The sequence below is a fragment of the Passer domesticus genome, chromosome Z (assembly GCF_036417665.1).
Source record: "Passer domesticus isolate bPasDom1 chromosome Z, bPasDom1.hap1, whole genome shotgun sequence".
NCBI classification, from domain to species: Eukaryota; Metazoa; Chordata; class Aves; order Passeriformes; family Passeridae; genus Passer; species Passer domesticus.
The window spans coordinates 45,278,790-45,298,520 of record NC_087512.1 but is presented as its reverse complement, the minus strand read 5'-3'; the positions used below and the strand labels follow the sequence as shown (position 1 = coordinate 45,298,520).

Sequence of the window (19,731 nt, the reverse complement as noted above, 5' to 3'; positions counted from 1 at the left end):
CCCAGTGGATAAATTCTGTGTTGCAACAGGAGGTCTTGAAACTCAAACTCCTCTCTTGCTGCATTTGTGATGGGCTATTTGTGATTTGTTATTCTCAGTTTAAATAATTTGCAGTGTGACCAAAGAACACCTAGGATGGCCTGCTTAGAGTTTAAGATATATGGTTATCTGTGTCGGGTGAAAGAAGGAAATACCTAGACCTAGGCACACAGCCCCAGCTAGTTCCATTTACCTTAGGTAAGTGCTTAAGCTGTAGTCTGCAAATACTTCCCGTGATGTTCAAGGAGTTTTAATGCATTCCTTAAAGGTCAAATTGTGTGTAAGTAAGCTGGAAGATCATTTTCCTTTCAGGTTTTAGGTGTGGATGCAACAGAGTGATACAAAGACACGGTGCCCTCAGAACTGCCTGTAATGGGTTAGAGGGATTGGAAAAAAATTGCTCCTGGTGATTTTGATCCAAATGCCCAGAAGAAGAAAACTGTCTCTTAGAAATTATATCCCCTCCCTTGGTCTTTTCTTGTGGACTGAAGTGACATTCTCTCAACAAGAAGCTCTGCCTTAATCCTGCTGTTAGGTACAACTCTTACTGCAGCCAAAGAACTGGTTCCCTTCATGCAATCTGCCTAGAAACTGGATTCTTCCACGCCTGAAACTGGTCAGATCATTGCTATTAGCTTCTAAGAATCGGGTGTGAGATGGAGAAGGAATGGGAGAAGATGGCAAATTTAGGAATGGCTGCTGAGACCAGTGGGCTCCGTCATTTATGGAACTGACATGAGCCTCAAGTGAGACCCTGCAGCTAAAATGTGGGATGATGGTAGGATGGTCCCTACAAAGAGGCTCCTCAGCCAGGTGAGGTGGTCTTCACCCTACGTGTGAGGACAGAATGGGATGAAAAACATCTTCACTCACAGATGGGAAAAAACCCCCAAGGCATATCAATGCCAAATAACCCAGGAATTGAGCTAACAGGACACTTATCTGCTTTAAATCCTTCTCTCTGACCTTGTCTCAAAAACCTCCTGCTCTTGCTTCATTTTGTTGTTATTGCTCTGAAATAGTTATCCAATTTCTGACCTTGCTGGCACTTCACAAAGCCAGCAATGATGTGTGTTTACATCAGTTTCAGTCTGGTTGATAATCAGTTTCTTTTTTTCCACAGTTCATCTTATCATCCAGCATTTGCACTGAGCCTTTCGTACATTTGCTGTACCTTCTCACATGTCATGAGCAACATGCTTAAGTAAAAGTTGCATTTAAATCAAAATGTACCAAGGTAAAAAAGACTGGGCTAGGACTGCTGGAATGTATAACACTAAGTGTGGCTCAGAATGTCTGCCAGACTAGAAGCTTGTAACAGAAAAAAACCCCTCACCCAATGATTTCTGCATTCATCCCATACCTCTTGGTTGAACTATCATCATTCAGAAATTATGCCAATCCTCATCTCAGATGCTATGAGGGACAGAAATCCTCCACATGACCAGGCAAGTTCTTTCACTGCACAACTGCCTTGATTTTAAATGCACTGCTTTTTTACTAACCCCACAGGTGCACTAGCAGCTGCATTAGTCCTCCAGAGCTTGACAGAGAACACACTCTTTATGGGGCAGTTTTTACTTCATTTCCAGTCCACACTTTCCAAGAACAGGGTCAATTAGCAGCTACTATGTTTTCAGGTTTGTTATTCAAAGGCCTAGTTAACTTGTCCTAATGTAACTTCTTAGAGATGATCAGGACACTGCTCTAAGCTGGCATGGATCATTGCAGAATGGGCAGAGACAAGAAGGAGGTACTGGTTGGCCTTGGACACGAGTTTTTACAGGTCAGATTGTTCCCATTGGAATGGGGAAGCTCTGCATGGGAGGTTTCTCTTTCATTCTTGCAAAGGTACGTACTGTCCTTGGAAGCAGCCTCCTGGAAAACACCTCGAATAAAATCTTTTCTCTGAGAGTTTCTCAAATCCTGCCAGTGACTCTCCCTGAACCTGCAGGTCTGGCACAATGGCACAGTTGACATCTTCTCCAATGCCTTTCATCCCCATGTCCACCCTGTAGAAAGAGCTCCTGCCACAGGGCTGCATAATTCCAGTGGGACAGCAATGTGTCTGCAAAAGTATATTCACAGAATAACAGGGCCACCCATTCTAATATAGTACAATAACTTAGCATAGCTTTCAGTGCTGTTTTATATACAGGTGCAATATCGCATAAAAATGGCATTACAGGGAGAAACTATGGTCCCTTTTTTCTCTTTTTTTAAGTCCAATGGACTTCCCCAAAGGAAAACTGAATAGACTATAACTGTAGAAGCCAACAGTCCCACTAAAACATCACACCTGCTCACACACATACATGCACACAAATACATGCAAATTGGATTTAGAATTTAAGTCTTCTGGCAGTAATGGCAGTGATAACAACCCCTATCTATCACCTCCACAACTGGATGTTACTAGGGTCTCTGTTTAGTCACCTTAAGTATGCATTCATGCTTTGGCAACTGCCTTCAAAGGGATTAAATCATTAGCCATAGGACATGGCATATGGTTGACTCAAGGGTGAAATGAAGGCTGTTTATGCAGGAGAAAGGCACAGAGCAAGGCTCAGCCTGAGTCCATGTCTGAATGCCAAGCCCAAACTCCCTGATCTGGATTCCCCCTGCTTACAGAGGTGGAAGGACAATCAGCTCATAAAACCTGAGGAAGAGATGCACAGAGTTAATGAGTAAAGGCTCCCAAGTGAACTGTCACAAGTGGATTAACATCTCCCTCTTCTTCCCTGACCTGTGAAGACAGTGGACTTGGTTGTCAGAGCTAGGATTCAAATGGCCTATAGTGAACAAACTACATAACACGGTCAATTTCTCCCCAAATATAATGTTCCCACAGAAAATTGCACAACCAGAAACACAAAACCAGACACAAGAAGTACTCTGTGCATAAATGAAAAGCTAGCAGTTACTCCAGTCAGGAGGTTATGTTAAAGATCTCTATCAGTCCCTTATGAAATATCTTGGTTTACTTTCTTTTAATTGTTTTTTTTTTTTCTTCATTGACAGAAATAGAGCAGATGGGATGGACAGAATGAAGGGGGAAAAAAAGAAGGAAAAGGATTGAGAGATAACAGAGAATAAAGAAAGATGGAGAAAATAAAGGAGGGAGAAAGAAAAGTATGGAAGAAGGACAAAAAGGGAGGCATAAAAGGACAGAAGGACGGATGGGAAGGAGAAGGGAATAAAGAAGGGAAAGAGAAAAAGGACAAAGGAAGAGGAGAGATAGAGGAAGTGTGGTGGGAAAGGAAGAAGTGAGAGAATGAACAAAAAGAGAAGCATTCCTGTGACCTCACACTAGACGACTTCATGATCTCTTATTGCATGAGATCAGAGCAGAGTGTTTTTCAGGACCAAAGCCTCCCTGCCTCACAGCTTCTCTACCTGTTTACCGCACACCCACTGACCTTCAACACAACACAGCACAGCACAGCGCGGCACAGGAGCCCCAACACCCGCCGCGAGCATCCCCCGGCCCCGTGCAGCGGCTCCGTGCCGCCGCGGGGCCGGGCAGCCGCGCTCCCGCCGCACCCCCTGGCGGCCGCCGCGGGCAGCGCCAGCACAGCCCGCGCCCCTCTCCAGCCCCCGCTTCCCTTCCCCGCAGGTCACCGCCGGCTCTTTCCCCCCTGCACTGTTAGTTCGATTGTTTTCTTTATTTTTAAAGCAGCACGTCCATAGACGCCTCCGCACGCCAGCACCGCAATCGTCTCCTCTCCGCCGAGCTGCCCCTGCGGCGCCGCTGCTGCCGCGACCCCGGCACCGGCACCGCAGCTCTCCACTGCTGACTTTCCAGACCTACAACAAGACCCCCTCCCCCGCCGAACCCAGGGCTCTGTGTGCTTGAGGTAGCAACTGAGGGTTAACTCAACCACCTCAAGCACACTCGAGCAGCTCTTCGCACAACTAGAATGACTCATACAAAATACTGACACTTGCTTTGTTTTCTTGTATCATAACGGAACACGATAAACTATCAGTACTGTTAAAGGCACATTCACTCTTGTTACTTTTGGAATGTTAGCAAAACACTGATTTGGTAGGAATTCATAGCATTTCCAGATCCTGACACCCTGCGACACAATTGTTCTCCCCTGTTTTGCTTTTGGTTACAACCACCTGCCTCAAAGGGCTATCAGATGCTTGTAAATAGATTGAAAGCGGGGAGATAGGGAAAGGGAGATGCTTGGAAGAAAGTTTTCCCCAGCTCTGCATTTAACTTGCCTTACTATAAGAATAACAAATTGCTACTTAGATGCCTAAAGTCGAATGTGTCGTCAATGATCCTCTATGGCTAGGCATTCACAAACCAAGCACCCAAAAATGATTAAATGACTCTGATTCAGAAGAGGAGATGAAAAATGAGCTGCCCCAAGTAGTGAGTGCTGAACTATTCTGAAATATCATCTGCATAGGATCTTTTTTCTTTTTTTACTTATGAGTGCTCTTTCAAACTGCCTCGTTCAACCTTTTTTCCCCTCCTTTTTCAGTTACTCCCTTTCCAGAAATCTGAGAAGCCCACAATTACAAATAGGCAAACTTAGATTTAAGATTTAGCTCACAAGCTTTGCCAGAGGTTAAAGTTTTAAAATCCATGCATAGCTTAGCAGGCTTTGGCATTTCTACATGAAAGATAAAAAATTTGTTCAGCCTTCCCCAGCCATCAATATTTGCACAAAGTTCAGAACAGTTTCTGGATTTATTTCACCTGGGAATGTCTTTCTATACACATGCAGTATTTACTGGACAACTGTACTGGTATGTTCTCACCATTCTGTTTGCATTCCCATGGCTGCAGTCAAGTAGTGCTTCTAGTGTTAATTCAAAAAAGTTTGAATGGTGACTAATCTCATTTATTAAAAAAAAAACCCCATGAACACACTCGCATGCTTTTTAAAGGATTCACTCTCAAAATTGCTCTGAAGATTGTGTGGAATGTTTGGAGAATGCAGGCATTGCATACAGGTAGAGAGGCTTTCCTCACAGAAAAATGTACACGCATACCAGCAGCACATAAATATTTTGGATTGGAAACACCAAAAGAAGTTGCCACTCCTTCTAAGCAACAGTTTACCTCTAGAAGTGGACTGGTTTTGTCAGAAATCACAGCTTTCATTCCATCTCCCAGACTCTTGTCTTCAATTCATGTTGAAACAGCGATCAGTCTTGTGATATCTCTTTATATTAAATACTAAATATCAGTTTAAACCTAGCAACTCTCAGATTGAGCTCTAATCCTCCCAACCAAGCTCTCACCTGCACTTTGGTCTTTAATATGATCAAAACCATTTCTTCCTCTGGCAACCAAGCCTGCTTCCAGGATACAGTCAAACATTCTGCACAGCCATCTGAACTTTGTGCTGTTTAATCTGTCAAGCAGTCTTCAAGCTCTGGCATTTTACCTAATTCTAAATTAAACCCACCAGGAGATATTTATTTTCTATGTCAATGACCACAGCCTCTCTACTTGAGGTGCAGATGTGTTCAGAACAATGCTGCTGATGTCACTTCACTGAAATGATAATTGAGACCCATTTGATGGTCTTCCCTCTTTCCTTTCTGTGTTTTGGCACCAGATACTTGTGAACCTTTGCTCTTCGTACCACTAGAGAGTGGCTGGCAAAACCCTAGGCCAGAGCTCACAGCACTATCAAGTTCTTCACACACATTAAGACGTTTTCCTCAGAAAGGCTTCACATCTTCTCACACTTTGTCCTTTCAAGCCCAGGAACCTCACCCTAGATTTTGCTAAGCAGAACCACTTGAAAACTTACATTTCCCAAGATGTCTGGAAATTACAAAGGGGCTGGGTTTATGTGCTGGTACGCCACCTTACTGACACAAGCACAGCTTCCACAGAAGGATTTTTTTTCCAGGGCTGATTCCTTTCTCTCTGCACTAGCCCCACATTGCACAGTCCAACACTAAAGTTGGGTAGGCAAAAGGTTTGGCTGACACAGGGACAAGGGCCTATTCCCAGCCCCTGTGCTCCTGCTCTAACAGCACATTAAATCGGGAGCAGTGCCTGTGTGAGGGGCAAGTCTGGGGACCTTGGGTGCTCAACCTCAGCCTTCCTGCATAAGCTTTCCCTGCCCAGGCTGGAAATATTTTCAGTGTCCTGGCAATACTCTAGGAAGCCATGCTGGCAGATTTGTGGAGCCTGTCTGCACACTCAGTTGGTATGGCAGTTCACTGACATAACTTGGAGAAAAGCTGTAAGCTTCTGTCCATTTATAATACTCTCTCTTCTCTTCAATCTTCCATGCCTTGTATTTATCATGGTCCAGAGTGCCCTGCTAAAGGCAGATATAGTCACTCTGGTCTTGACACAAGCCAGACAGTGTCAGTTTATTCAAGAGTAATTGTAGCGAAGGGCAGTAAATGTTCTAAATAATTTTAGTGACAAAGAAATCATAGCAACATGGACCTCCCCAAACTTTTACTTCACATAGGCAATGGAAAACATGAAGATTTTTTTCTGTGTTACCACTGTGCAGGTGAGCGGAGAAGGCCAAACCTCCTTCATCTCTTTTTTTCCAACAACTAACTTTCTTGTCCATTAGCACCTCTGGAGTTTCTGGGTAAGTTATGACAGAATATGAAAGATTTTCTTATACCCTTTCTTCTCAATTAAAGCTGATTCTCAACCCATTGAGAAATTACCAATGCTTCCAGACCCAGGATTGAAGTGCATATGATATACTTTGACAGCCAAAAGCAAACTAAGTTGCAAGGAACTTTGGTCAGAAAAAACTGCACTATGCAAAAAGCTGAACGCCTCCTAAGGATTTCCGTGCTAGTGCCAGATCTTAAAACTGAGGACTGTCTGCAAGCCACTGTTCTTCATAAGGAAAATTGTTAGTGGATGAAAACTCTGTGTAGACGAGAGCACAACAGAGAAGATGATAACTCCTGACATAATTCAACTAAAGAAAGCAGGTAACTAAAAGCAAAACTTTCATAATCTCTCAGAGTGCCCATTCTAAACACCCCAAATGACAACAGGTACGGCTGCAAAGCTATATTAGCAAAAAAGAAAACTGCGGTCCTGTCAAAGTCAGAAGGCCTTCATAGAGTCCTTAGTCAGTACTGTTAATCAGTATGAGTAGACTAGTAATTAATTCAAGTCCTAATATGCTTGAACAGAGAGAATACAAGGCCATAGCTTGAAATACAAAATTGCTCTCTTGTTACTTTTTACATTAACCACTCTTTCTGCTCTTCTAAGTATCAATTCTAGTTCTAAATGACCCTCAATCCAGGTAATACCCCTAAGTAACAGATTAGATAAAATCTGTATGACATTGCCAGTGTGACATTATCTGACTCAGAGTCAAATTTACAATCATGCGTTATACTGTATTTAATTTTCCCATTGGACAGACTACATGGATTAGCTACACATGTGAACCATCCTGCCACATACACTCATCTTGGAAGGAATGGGATTTTTATTACATAAGATAGAAGAATGTTCAGTTCTTGCCCACACAGGAAACTTTTGACTAGTAATGTCAGGTGGTATGGATGAAGGCGGTACTCTTTCATACCTATAAAAACATACTGGTGCTTTGGAGACCTGAGGTAAGCACTTGCCAGAAAAGTGGATTATTTCTGGTTCAAACACTGACATATTTTGGCTTAGTAAAGACTTAGCCTTCTGGATTTTTAACAGAGCCTTGGGAGCTGGAATGATCTGAATCCTGCCCTGATGAATCTCAATCTACATTTGCTACCCTTCAGATTTTCTGGTAAAACACTCACAATGGCAGACATAATCAGACCACCAATACTGGGAATTAACCACACTTAGATACCTAAACTTAAGGTGCTATTTACCTGCATGGATTTTTCTGTTCTTCTAGCTCCCCTCTACAGAGAAAGAAGTCCATCTTCCCAAAAATCTCTGCCTAGAAGCTGACTTGGTTGGATTACTCAAAAAATATGCCCTCTGGTTCACAGCTCCTTTCACTACTCCCTCAGCACCCTGCTCCACTGCAAAAGGAAAACTGCACAACAGGACAAAGAAATCTCTCCCACACAATTGGGATGGGATGCTATAAAACCCTGAGATGCACAGTGAGAAAATGTGCGTCTCCTTGACAGATCTTTCCTATCACAAATTGTCCAACTTGTCACTGTCTTCCTGTTTTCTGTCAGCCACAAAAACAAACAAAAGGCCTTGCAAACACTTCAAACAGCCCAGCTGTCACAGATGAGTTTGCCAGAGGTTTTAATGTTTTAATGCCAGAGATAGTTAGTTTTAGCAGGAGATGCTTACAATGCAGCATTATAAAAATCTGGTTAAAGAGAAAAAGAAGGTCAAAAGAAGTGTTTGTCTCTATCTTCACATAGCAAGGAGAACCTCCTGTGCTTTGCCTGAAACATGTTTTCAGCCATTGCTGAGCAGAAGCTGGGCGAGCTCTCTCCCCAAACAACCTAGAGCAGAGGATGCAGTGGGCAGTGCTAGTTTGTAAAAATCAGTAGCCCAAAGGGATATCTGCTGCTGTTGAATCACAGATATCCTCTCTGCGGGCTGATGATTGAAGTCAAGAACAGCACTATGTTGCAAAATTAATGTAGGTATATTTAGGAAGTTTTACCCTACTGGGCTTTATGTTAATTTGGCTGCTGGGACAGGAAAACATCACCAAGGGGAGAAAAATATACAACCAAACAAAAACCCGCAACCAAACCACAGGGAATTGACTGCTTTTCCCACGCTTCTCACAAAACCCCAAAGAATTCAAATGCAGCTATACATTGCTGTTGCAAAAAGCTAAAAGTATCCATAGATACTGCTAGGCTTTCTGATAAACTAGGTGGCATAACACAAGGTCTCTGTGAAAAGCATCATGCACTCATATGTGTTTGTACTGCACTAGAAGTCTTGATCTTGACTGGGGCTTTGGCTGACAGAGATAAGTAACTATGGCGAGTGGGGCAGCACGCTCAGCTGAGATCCTTCTTTTGGGTCCTGCTTCTGGACACCTATGGAGGACAAGGGTATCACTGGCACGAATTCTTGTGCTTAATACTGAGGAGGCGTGAGAGGAACAACACGTGCTGCTAAGTGAGCGAAATGTCCTCTCTGATCATCCCTGAGTAAATAGCTGCAAGTTTAGACAAAATACCCCATATGAAAGTTGGCCATCTGTTCAACTATGCTAAGTGATTTCTGGGTAAAGGAAGGGACAGAAAACGTGTTTTGTAACAGGAGAGATAGCCTCACGCCCTCCAAAAAATGGAGGGAGGGGGGGAAAAATATGAAGAAAGCAACAGCTGACCGAGAGCCTCTCAGGGTTTCGGGGCCAGCGGGAGGGAAATAGGGCAGCAGACCGAACCGTGGTCGGACAGCCGAGGGGCTCCCGGCAACGCCGCCGCCTCCGCCGCTCCGGGAGCTCTGCGAGCAGCCGCGGCGGGGCGCGGAGGTTCCGCCGAGCCGGGCAGGAGGCAGCGGGCGCCGGGGATGTGCCCGCTGCCTGCGGATCCGCGGCCGCGGAAAGGGTGCGGAAGGTCCGCGCGGGGCAGCCCCCGCACCTGCCGACGGGCTTACCTGTGGTGGACCCGGGCGCCTCGCCCTCCTCCGGCGGAGCGGGCTTCTTGCCGGGCCCCTTGCCTTTCCTGCCCTTCCTGCCGTTGCCGGCTTTTTTCTTCTCGGCCATCCCGGCTCCGGCCGGCCCCGCGCTCCCCGCGGCCGCCGCCATCCCCGCGGTCACCCCCTCTGCCGCCACCGCCGCCGCTGTCGGCTCCCGGAGCGCCCGAGGCTCCAGCATCGCTCTTGCCTGCCGCTGGGACTTGCAGCCGCGAGTTCCTTGGAAGTTTTCGGAAACTCCTCTTCGGGCCTTTTTTTTTTCCTTCACCCCCCCTCCCTCCTTCTCCACCCCTTTTTTTCTCCCCCCCCACCCCCCCACCCCACCCCGCTTTCCTTTCTTCACTACTACTACTAATAAACTCCAGCCCAAAAACACACCCCCTCGGCACACGCCTCACTAAGGCCCGCCCCGGGCACCTCTCGCCTGCTCTCGGGAGGAGCCTGCACGGCCCCAGGGTGCGGGGCGGCCCCGGCCCCGGCCCTGGCCCCGGGGAGGGCGCAGGCAGCGCGGCCCCGGCGGGCCGGGCCGGGCCGGGCCGGGCCGGGCCGGGCAGGGCGGTGTTGCAGCCGGGGCCGCCCGCCGGCGGCGCTGCCCGGGCCGCGCTGAGGGCCAGCCGAGGGTGAGCCCGGGGCCTCCCCCGGCGGTCAGGGCGGCCCCGGCGTGGGGTCGCAGAAAGCGTGAGGCGAGTGCGGTGTTCATCAGGATGCTGACTTAGGCACCTGCTTAAGCTGAGGCTTCCGCTTAACCTGCGAGGTTAGTGGCAGTGCCGCCTCCGCCCCGGCGGCAGGGGTTGCTCAGAGGAGAGACGGTCTGCAAGATTAGCGTGCGCTCCCTCACCCGGTGATTTGCAGGGAGGTCCTGTCCCGGGGAGGTCCCACTGTTCTCGGTGTAGATCCGTTTCTACTTTGGTACCTTTTTCATGGGGCTGGTCCCGGAACCAACCGTTCTCACAGCCCACAGTTGGTCAGGCAAAGCCTTGCTGCAGTCCACAGACGAAACTGCGCCCAATACAACCATACCCAAGACAACTGTGAAGTAAGTGTAAGGCACCAAACTGAACTCCACCATCAGGTGGAAAACCTCACAAATCTGTACATAATTGTTCAGCTAACCTGAGCCATAGTCCCTGATGATAGAGATAACTATTACCCATAGGACTTTCACTTACACATTATTGGGTGGAAAACATAATACTCAACACTATAACTACAGAAAAGATCTATACAAAGTATTTGGTGTCTCACAATGGAAGGACCTTCCTGGAAAAGTCAAGCAATGTGGAAGAGTCAGAATCTAAAACTAGGTTTGCTACTTCACAGGTTGTGGTGATTCCTCCTTTGAGGAGAGTTGTGCATGTGCCTTAGACATCAAACAATGGCCATCATGCATTAAAGATGCTTTAAAATTATTTTTCAGTATTCTTGGACTGAAGACATTAAAAAGATCTTCCCAAATCTGGCCTAAAAAAGACATAACAGTGAAACCCTATATATACTGAGTTCCTCATCTTGGCTGAAATTTTTGAACTCAGTTTTTTCAACATACTCTCCTGGAACAAGAAGGTTTTGAAGAAGCAGTGAAACAGCATTTTGATTTTTCAGCATTTGGACTTTGAAACAAACAGAAAAAAACCCCAATGTTGGTCTAAGTCCTTATCTGTGTGGTAAAAGAAGAGCAGCAAACAACATCGACTGCAAAACATCAAGGCAAAAAAAACCCCCACAAAACTTCCTAAGTGGCCTGGTGATACAACTTCAGTGAAAAATCAAATCTAGATGGGATGGGCAGTAAGGGGAGAAGACGTACATACAATTCTTGGCAACAAAAAGTTATTGTAACAAAAAGTTACAGATGCATTTGAGTCACATTTTGGATTTCTTGACAGACAGAGTTACGATATCCTTTCTTCAATTGTGCTGAAATGAAGTTGAGGGGATAAGCCCCAGGCAGGGACGAAAAGCAAGCCTCACGGAAGAGCAGCTGAAGATGGGGATAGCGCTGGCGGCAGTAGCTCAGTTTTTCCTTAAGGGGTCACTACTTAGCAAGGAGGGAGCCTGCAGCAAAATGTAAGGGACTCTTGTTGGCTAACAAAAGGTACTTTCAAATAATCTCGATATAACCTCGTTTTCTGAACTCTGCAAAATCGAAATACTCAAACATTATCTTCAGGCTATGTTCATCAGTATTAAACCATCATTCCAGGGAGTTACCAGAACTGGGGCACCGTGAGCAAGACACAGGGTGCACCCTCATCAAAGATGCTGTGTTTGAGGGTGAGATGCTGTGGAAGCACCCCAGCAGCCCAAGAATGCATTCAAACTGACAGCCTATAAATGAAACTCCAGAAGAATTCCTGCACCTTGTCTTTCGGAAGGGGGAATTTCTCAGAAAAACATACCAGAATTTCTGTTCCAGAAATAAGCCTATTATTCCGAGAAGAAAGATTGCAATTCATTTTACACAATGTGTCACAGATCCATAGCTGAAGGGCGTGATTTACTTCTGTATACACCAATGCCAAAGAAGGTGGTATTGCTTACGCAGGTAAGTTTGCATGCCTCTCCTTCTCTGCTGTTGCCATCTCTGAGATACTTGAGCAGAGTGGGTGGCAGCTGATCTAGCACCATGTTAATGCAGCCGTTTTACCCCCTCAGTGGCAGAACTGTGGTAAAGACATCAGTCAGAAAATGCCCAGTGTACATCAATCTTCTGAGCTAGTACAGCTCAGTCCAATCTACTGCAGTATTTCCAAATCTTGAAATATTTTACCTGCTCCTACAGCCAAGGGCCACTTTGGACTTCTTGAGCTAGAGAAATGGGACCATTAACATAATTTCAGTGGAATCAAAACCGTAGCTCAGATATGTTACATAGACTCACAAAAATCACACAGTTACTTGCAGAACAGCAGTCAAATGTTCATGTACTTCAGTTCATAATAGGACAGGTAAAAAAGGAGTGCTGCCTACTTGCCACCAATACACAGGTAGAGACTGTGTATGGAGTTTTACATCTCTTTACTATTTCCATGCCAATTTCTTCAGTACAAAAACTAAGCTCTGTCTATTCCCAGCTCATCTCATTGTTGGTAGTCTGGCTCTTCTGGACTTCTGCACTGTGTGAACTTGCTTGTGAAGTGAATGCAAAATGCTGCTAAGTCTAATATTGCACTCATATATACATCTCTGCAAAATGTAATGCAAGCTAGAAGAAACAGATGAGTAAGCATAAAAAACCCCCCCCAAAAACAAAGTATGCTCCAGAGTAACAAACAGTTGAATATAATTTCAACAATCTGATTTTCTTTTGTTTCTAAGTTCATTTTTACAAATACATTGACCATACAAAATGGACCTAATTGCAAATACTTTGGAATTCCAATGCATTACCAAGAGAGAAAAAAAAAAATGGTTTAAGACTGATGGTTTAAGACTAAGAAAATGTACTCATTTAACAAAATCAGTACCTGAATTGATAATTAAGTTCATGGTTTAACTCTGTTCTTATTCTTCCCTAAACTGAGGACTGCCATTTCTTTTTCTTCATTTTGTGCTCCTTAAAACCCATGAAGACAAGTGGAAAACAATCTGCATGAACTTCAGAGTTGCCTGTTGCCCTCCACTGGTAACAAGAAAAGAGTAAGAACCGTCATCCTAAACAGACTGAAATGGGAACGATGTATTGTAAACATAACTGTGAATGAAACACAGTTTTATCCTAAGTTTGACTCGAAATTTTGTCAGCAACTAAGCACCAGGTCTTTGACATCAACTCAGCTGAGTCAGGACAACAGTACCTTTTGTTCTCCTGACATTTTGAAGATGCAAATCTTGATTACACAGAAGTATCCTAACAGTGGTTTAAAGGTCAAGGCAACATCTTTGGCAACAGCAGCAATTGTGACAGGTGATGACGTCTCATTAACGTCTCTTTTCAGGAAATGGCACATTTCAGAGTTGTTTGTACATGTATCTGTATATATGTTACTACAAAACAAGACCTGATAGCCTCCAATTTACCAACAATTTTTACAGACTCAATTTGTGAAACTTCAGGAGACTTTCACAGCAAAAGAAATGGGTACTTGAACATCTAATGTTTCAGAATGTTTTATGTCATTCAGTCCCAACAATAAATATATACATATACACACACACACACAGTGCTAGCCCTATTAATGTGTGAGACATTGATGCTGTTTGGTGGGGTCTGAATGTCTCTACAGACTACTACACTCCTGAAATACATCATTAGTTATAACCCAGGATATGGCCTCTGAAAATACCTAAGCAAAAAGGCATGGAAGGTGAAAATCTATTAATAGGGATAACATGGCTTTCCCTGTTTGAATCCAAACTATTCCAGCACTGGCAGTGAGTTCTGCTCTGAAGATTGACTGCTCTCTCACTTCACTGATGTTACTCCACTGACTTATGTTTAGTCCAGACATTTTGCTCTATTGGAAGTAAATCCAAATTAATTTTTTAATGTATATTAATGCTTCATTCAATTTGTGTGTGGGTATTCTGAATTCTACTTCAAGACTAAAAAAAATATGAAATTAGGTTCTTTACCTTACTTGGTAAGGTAAAGAACACTAATCACATTAAAAGCACCTTTGATTAAAAATGCTGAAACGGAGCTTTAATATGGTTTAACACATTAAAGGCATAGCTGTTTTGGACCCAGACTGATTTTCTTCTCTGTGGGCAAGAGTTTAGTGGCTAAGCATGACAATCCCAATTGCCCTGGTGCACTTGTGAAGGACCAAAAGGTCTTCCAAATTAGACTGGCACACTGCGCATAACCGTGGTTAATTTGTGCCCCATCACAATCAGCACCCTTGTCTCTGTGGTGACCCATCTCAGAATGAATGTTGGTCCCAGCCCCTTCCAAGCCTGTGCTCTCATGGTCGGTGATCTCAGAGTGTGCTCTGCCCAGTGGGCCTGGTAATGCTGCTTCTGTCTCTGGGCCATCATGTCGCACAGGTATGTCTTATATTGTCTTAACACCATGAATTCAGTAGAGTTCTCCCTTCTCTGATTCCCTGCAAGCCCCCTCTGCTGCAACCACAAGCTGGCCTGTTCTGCAGTAGGCTGAGAGAGCACAGGCACCAGCAACAGGCACCAGCATGCATCCCTGCCATATTGCAGGGTCAAAATATATGCTCCTGCATATATTTTGCTCCTGCAAATACACTGGGTGCAATTTACTGAGACGTGTTACTATTCCAGTGTCCCCGATTAAATCAGCTGCCTGAAGGGTCTCCAAGGCTCTACTTTGTGCTACCTTTCCTCCACAGGCTCTGTGCAGAAAACAACTTCCTTTTGGAGTCAGTCAGTGCAATACAAGCACTCTGGAGCGTGTTCTGCCCACACCATCATCCAAGGTGTTTACAGCCATCTCTGCCACTGAGATTATCTCAGTGGTATGCAATCTCCAAGATATATAATATTCAAAGTACCCCTGTGGGAGTGTGGCAAAGCTGCTGGCTTCTTTCCTTACAGAAGGGGAACAGGACTTAAAGGGTATTTAGACCAAGCAAAAAGCTCTCAGCTTTGGAGCTCCAAACTCATCATAATCTGGTTATCAACATAGTATCTTGAGTCAGGAGCAAAGGCTTGACATTCATCACCTGAGGAGTGTTCAGTGTCTGATGATGGGAATCACAACTGCCGTGTCTGCCAAGCAAGAAACTAACAAAGTGTTAAGAATAAAACAGGATTTTTCACTGAAGCTTTGGAGGCTTTCAACTCCATGTTGCAATGAGGTGCCTTCACAGCCCCAAAATGAAACAAAAAACCAGAGAAAGCGAAGATATTGAAAAGGATAACAAGCTATTTGAGAAGGATACAAAGGACTGCTTTCCTCTTGCATGTGCTTACAGTTCAGTGGTGGCAAATGCCCTCTCCCCAAGGAGGAGAAACCTGAGCTCAAGTTCTTCATGTGCCTGAAGAGATGCAAGTGCACATCTCTCATCTCTCAGGAGATCCTCAGGCTCTTAGGCAGCTTTGCCAGAAATTTTGGACTGGTAAAATACTTTGGAGAGCAGGAACTGGAATTGAACCCACCCTTTCTCATAAACTCTCAGATCAGTACCATGTTTTCTTTGTCTCTGTCGCAGTACATGGTGGGACATCCACTGACTAAGGATATTCTCTTGTTTAAACATACCAACAAGTCTAGCACTATAGACCACACATGCAGATATACATTTCTTGTATGGATTTCACTGAGAGCTCAGCTAAAAGTCCTGCAGTTAAATGGAGAAATTGTTTGGATCCATTCCGTCATTAATATACAAAATGAAGGATGAGGCTTCCCCTATGTACATACCTACTCACACACACGTGTTCACAGCTATTCCAGAACTGCCCTGATTCAACTGGAGTTTCAACAGTTTTGCTCATGAAAATCAGTTAGATGACCAGCTGTAAACAAAAATATATTTCTTATGGGGACAGGGCTCTCTGTGTGGGCCTTGTTTTCCCCATAACTCTTCTTACTTAAATTCCAAGCAAAAATTAGTAATTAGAGTGTTAGGGAGGATGTACAGTCACTGCAGTTTTGTTTTAAAGTTTTTCATTCAGCAAGAAAATAAAGATGTGTCTAATCAAAGCCTGAAACTGTGGTAAGATTCCTGCTATGTTTTATCTATGTAAGAAATTTATATTGATAGCTAGTAAATCTTGACTCTTTAGCTCAGGCTTCAAAAATTTGTGTGATTAATTGCACCATCCCTGGTAAAATGCACAGTTTAGCAGACATTATATCAGGCACAAGAGTATTTCTATAACAACTCCTTTGCTTAAAGACAGACACACACTTAGGTACCTTTCATAAATGAGGTTTGGGAGAAATTGTTCTTTCAGAAAGTTTTCATGCCTTTTCCTTTTTAAATAAGTAGAACTTTGGGTAAAGTGTGTCTGATATGCCATTCCTCCTATCAAAGTTTCTCAGCTGCAACCTTTACTGAGAATTTTCTATGAGCAATATGTTGTTTTCCCTGAGTTGTTTCAGAAAGTTGCATTCATTTCCCATCACATCCAAGCAGAAGATAATTTTGGTAGGCTTGCCTCAAAAAGAGAAATATGGTGTGCAGGGGTATCATTTCATGCTGTGAAATAAGGATTGAAGTGAAAGGTTAAATAGGAAACTAGTCAAGTGGTAAATTAAAGCCCAGGGAAATCCAGTTATTTCAAGCCTCAAAAAATAATGTTTTGAAATTGTGTTTAACACAGTGCACTGGTGGGTAGGGTGGAGGTGGGGGTTTACCTGCAGACAGGCCTGTGCGAAACTGTGTATTTGTCTGTTTTGAACCCTGTCCGCCATAGCAGGCAGGGAAGATGATGGGGAGAGGAGTGGGCAGAGGAAGGAATGGACCCCAAATACATCTAGGGACTCAGTAGTTATCCCAAGAACAGAGCACCTGGCTGAAATACAGGAGTTGGGGGCACAAATCCAGAAAATTGCTCTCTGCGTGCCTAGTTCTTGTAATCTCCTTTAGGAGCCTGCTCCTTGCCAGTATTAGAAAATGGATATTAAGCTGGATGGGACTTTAGTTTGACCTGATATGACCAGTTCAATATTCTTTAACTTTGCAAGCAATTAAACAAATGTCTTAAGTTTCTGGTCACTATGAGACTTCATAATATTTTTGAAAGCAAGTGGTGACTTTAGTGATCTGTGAGTGCTGGTTTAGTGTTCACAGGAACTTTTTACTTTTTCCCAGACTAATTACTTTCCAGTTCATCCACAAATGCAGAGACATGATGTGAAGTTCTGTTGCCTTAGCCTTCTGTCACAGTTATGGTGACTGGACCCTTACTGTCACTGTCTCATAGTTCCTAATTTTGTGGCATCAGAAATGACAAAGCAGTACACCTAATAAAAGTTTCCCAAGGTGGAGTTAAAGCTACATATTAAAAAGTTGGTGGTTTGGGGTTTTTGTCATTGTTTTTTGGTTTTTTTTTTTTTTTTTTGGTTGTTGATGGTTGTTTGTTGTTTGTTTGTTTGTTTGTTTTTTAGTGGCTTTGAAAAATCGCAAATGAAGGTAATATGGGTTGAATAATGGTGATGGGAAAATTGAATTAAGCATAAAGTATCAGACAAAAGTCTAAATATAACTTTGTTTGGCAAAAGATGTGATAAGGAAGGTGATGAATCTAATGCGAAAGTTGATGAAAAATCCAGAGGTCAGACCTCTGGGGATTGAAAATTAGTATGGCTCCTTTTAAGTCCATGGAAATAGTGATTTTCATGCCTGAAAATTTGTCCCTAATACATCACAGCTACTTCTAGTTGATCCCTAGTTTAAAATATATAGATAACAAATAGTTTTCAGTTTGCTGACTAATTCCTTCCTTTCCAAAGGAAGTCTTAATATGGAGTCAGGTGGGAGAGCCTCAGCAGTGTAAGTGTTCTGATGTAATCAGACTGCTGTGATTTCCTCTGTGGATAAAACTTTTGTGAAGTATTCTTTAGACAGAACTCTTTCCAGGTTCTCAGGTCACAGACACACACAGACACTCACATGCACACACGCACACACATGCACACACACGCACACACATGCACACACACGCACACACGCACACACACACACACACACACGCACAAATACAACTCAGAAGGTGCTATGGGGCCACACAGATCCCAGTAAACACAGTACTTCAGCATGCTTGAAGACCTAAATACATGTATATTTAGAGTTCTTTTGGATCATTGAAAAATTCCTACATGCTGTACTGCCAAGTTTCAGTGCTTAAAACCACAAATAACTGGAATCTGGGTACTTCCTTTTGGGGCAAAGTTTTTCAAAAACCTTCATTAATCCTACCCCTATGAAAACAATGCAGAGCATAGTTGTCAGGAAATAAAATGTGTGGTGCCTCTGTCACTAAATTCTTTCAAGTGGTTTTAATTGACTCATAAAACATTCAAAACTGAGCCAAGACAGGAATTCTATTACCCTAAATGTACTGGTTCTATACAGTTTGCTAGTAAAGCACTGAAAGTTGTGGGAGCACCTCACTGAGCAGAGAAAGAAAGTATTTTAATGGCAATTCCTCCTGCAGTTTACTCATGAGTTACAATTGACAATGAATGTGCTATTCCACAAGCTCAGACCTTGGCCTGTTCATGATTAACTCACAGAAAGACTGCAAATATGTTGGTAATAGGGGAGCATATGAAAGTGGTATTTGTTAATTTGATTGCTATGTGTAGGTCTATGTGGGCTTATTATGCAAACCCATTTAATCCTGTAGTTTGCTCCTGTACTATTCACCACAGCTGCCACAAAGAATTTGGTAATCTACAGTCCTCACTTCAGCTATGGGACTAGTAACCAAGTTCTCATAACTTATATCTGGAGATGGGAAGGTAACATTTATAACCAAAACCAACGACTGAACCTAATCAGAGTGCAGACAACAGCCACTGTTTCTGCTCCATACTGACCTCCATTCTCTGTCAAGGGGTATTAAATATTCTGTCTTCTGTTAGGTTTCATTCTGCAGGTAAATAGTGGTCAGCCTCTCATTATCATTCATTAAGTTTGCCACTTTAGTTTTATGGCATTTCCAGAGAAAAAGACTCTATAGCAAAAGCAAAGAGAGTACAATTGACCACAGCCTGATTATTTGATAAGAATCTGACAGTGAAAGCTATTGCTTTGCAATACTCTGGGTTGTTCCGGTAACTGATGGGCTCCCAGCTGATGTGAATGGTTGTAGGACAGCATTAGTGATAGCAACATACTGAGCAAAGAAAACTAAGAGAACATATTTTGGTCAATTTTCTTGACAAGGGATCAGTTGCTGAAGGACTCTGACCAATACAACCAACTCCAAAGTACCTTGAGAGACTAAGCAAGTAAATCATCCAAGAAAATTACCCTGGGGAATGCACACTTCCAATACAGTATATTAAGAATTACCAAAACTATACCTGCAATTTTCTTCTCTCAGGGAAGAAGCTCTCTTCTTACGCAGGGAAAAAAAAAATTAAAGGCAATTGACTTGCAAGCACTAAACTCAGCTGTTTTAGTTCCCAGTCTTGCAGGATCATGGCAAGCAACAAAACA

General features: G+C 43.5%; 1 protein-coding gene across 10 annotated transcripts in view; it reads right to left on the bottom strand.

Annotated features, from left to right (window-relative positions):
- NRG1 (neuregulin 1) overlaps positions 1-19,731 on the bottom strand; it is a 444,984-nt gene that overhangs the window by 164,214 nt on the left and 261,039 nt on the right. For 6 of the 10 annotated variants that reach the window (XM_064404528.1, XM_064404524.1, XM_064404530.1 and 3 more), the window contains exon 1: positions 9,605-9,839. The exons of the other annotated variants lie outside the window; for them this stretch is intronic. In XM_064404528.1, the coding sequence (XP_064260598.1) occupies positions 9,605-9,824 (220 nt within the window). In that variant the 5' untranslated portion in view covers positions 9,825-9,839. Of the gene's footprint in view, positions 1-9,604; positions 9,840-19,731 lie in introns of those variants that run through there. 10 annotated transcript variants of the gene reach the window in all.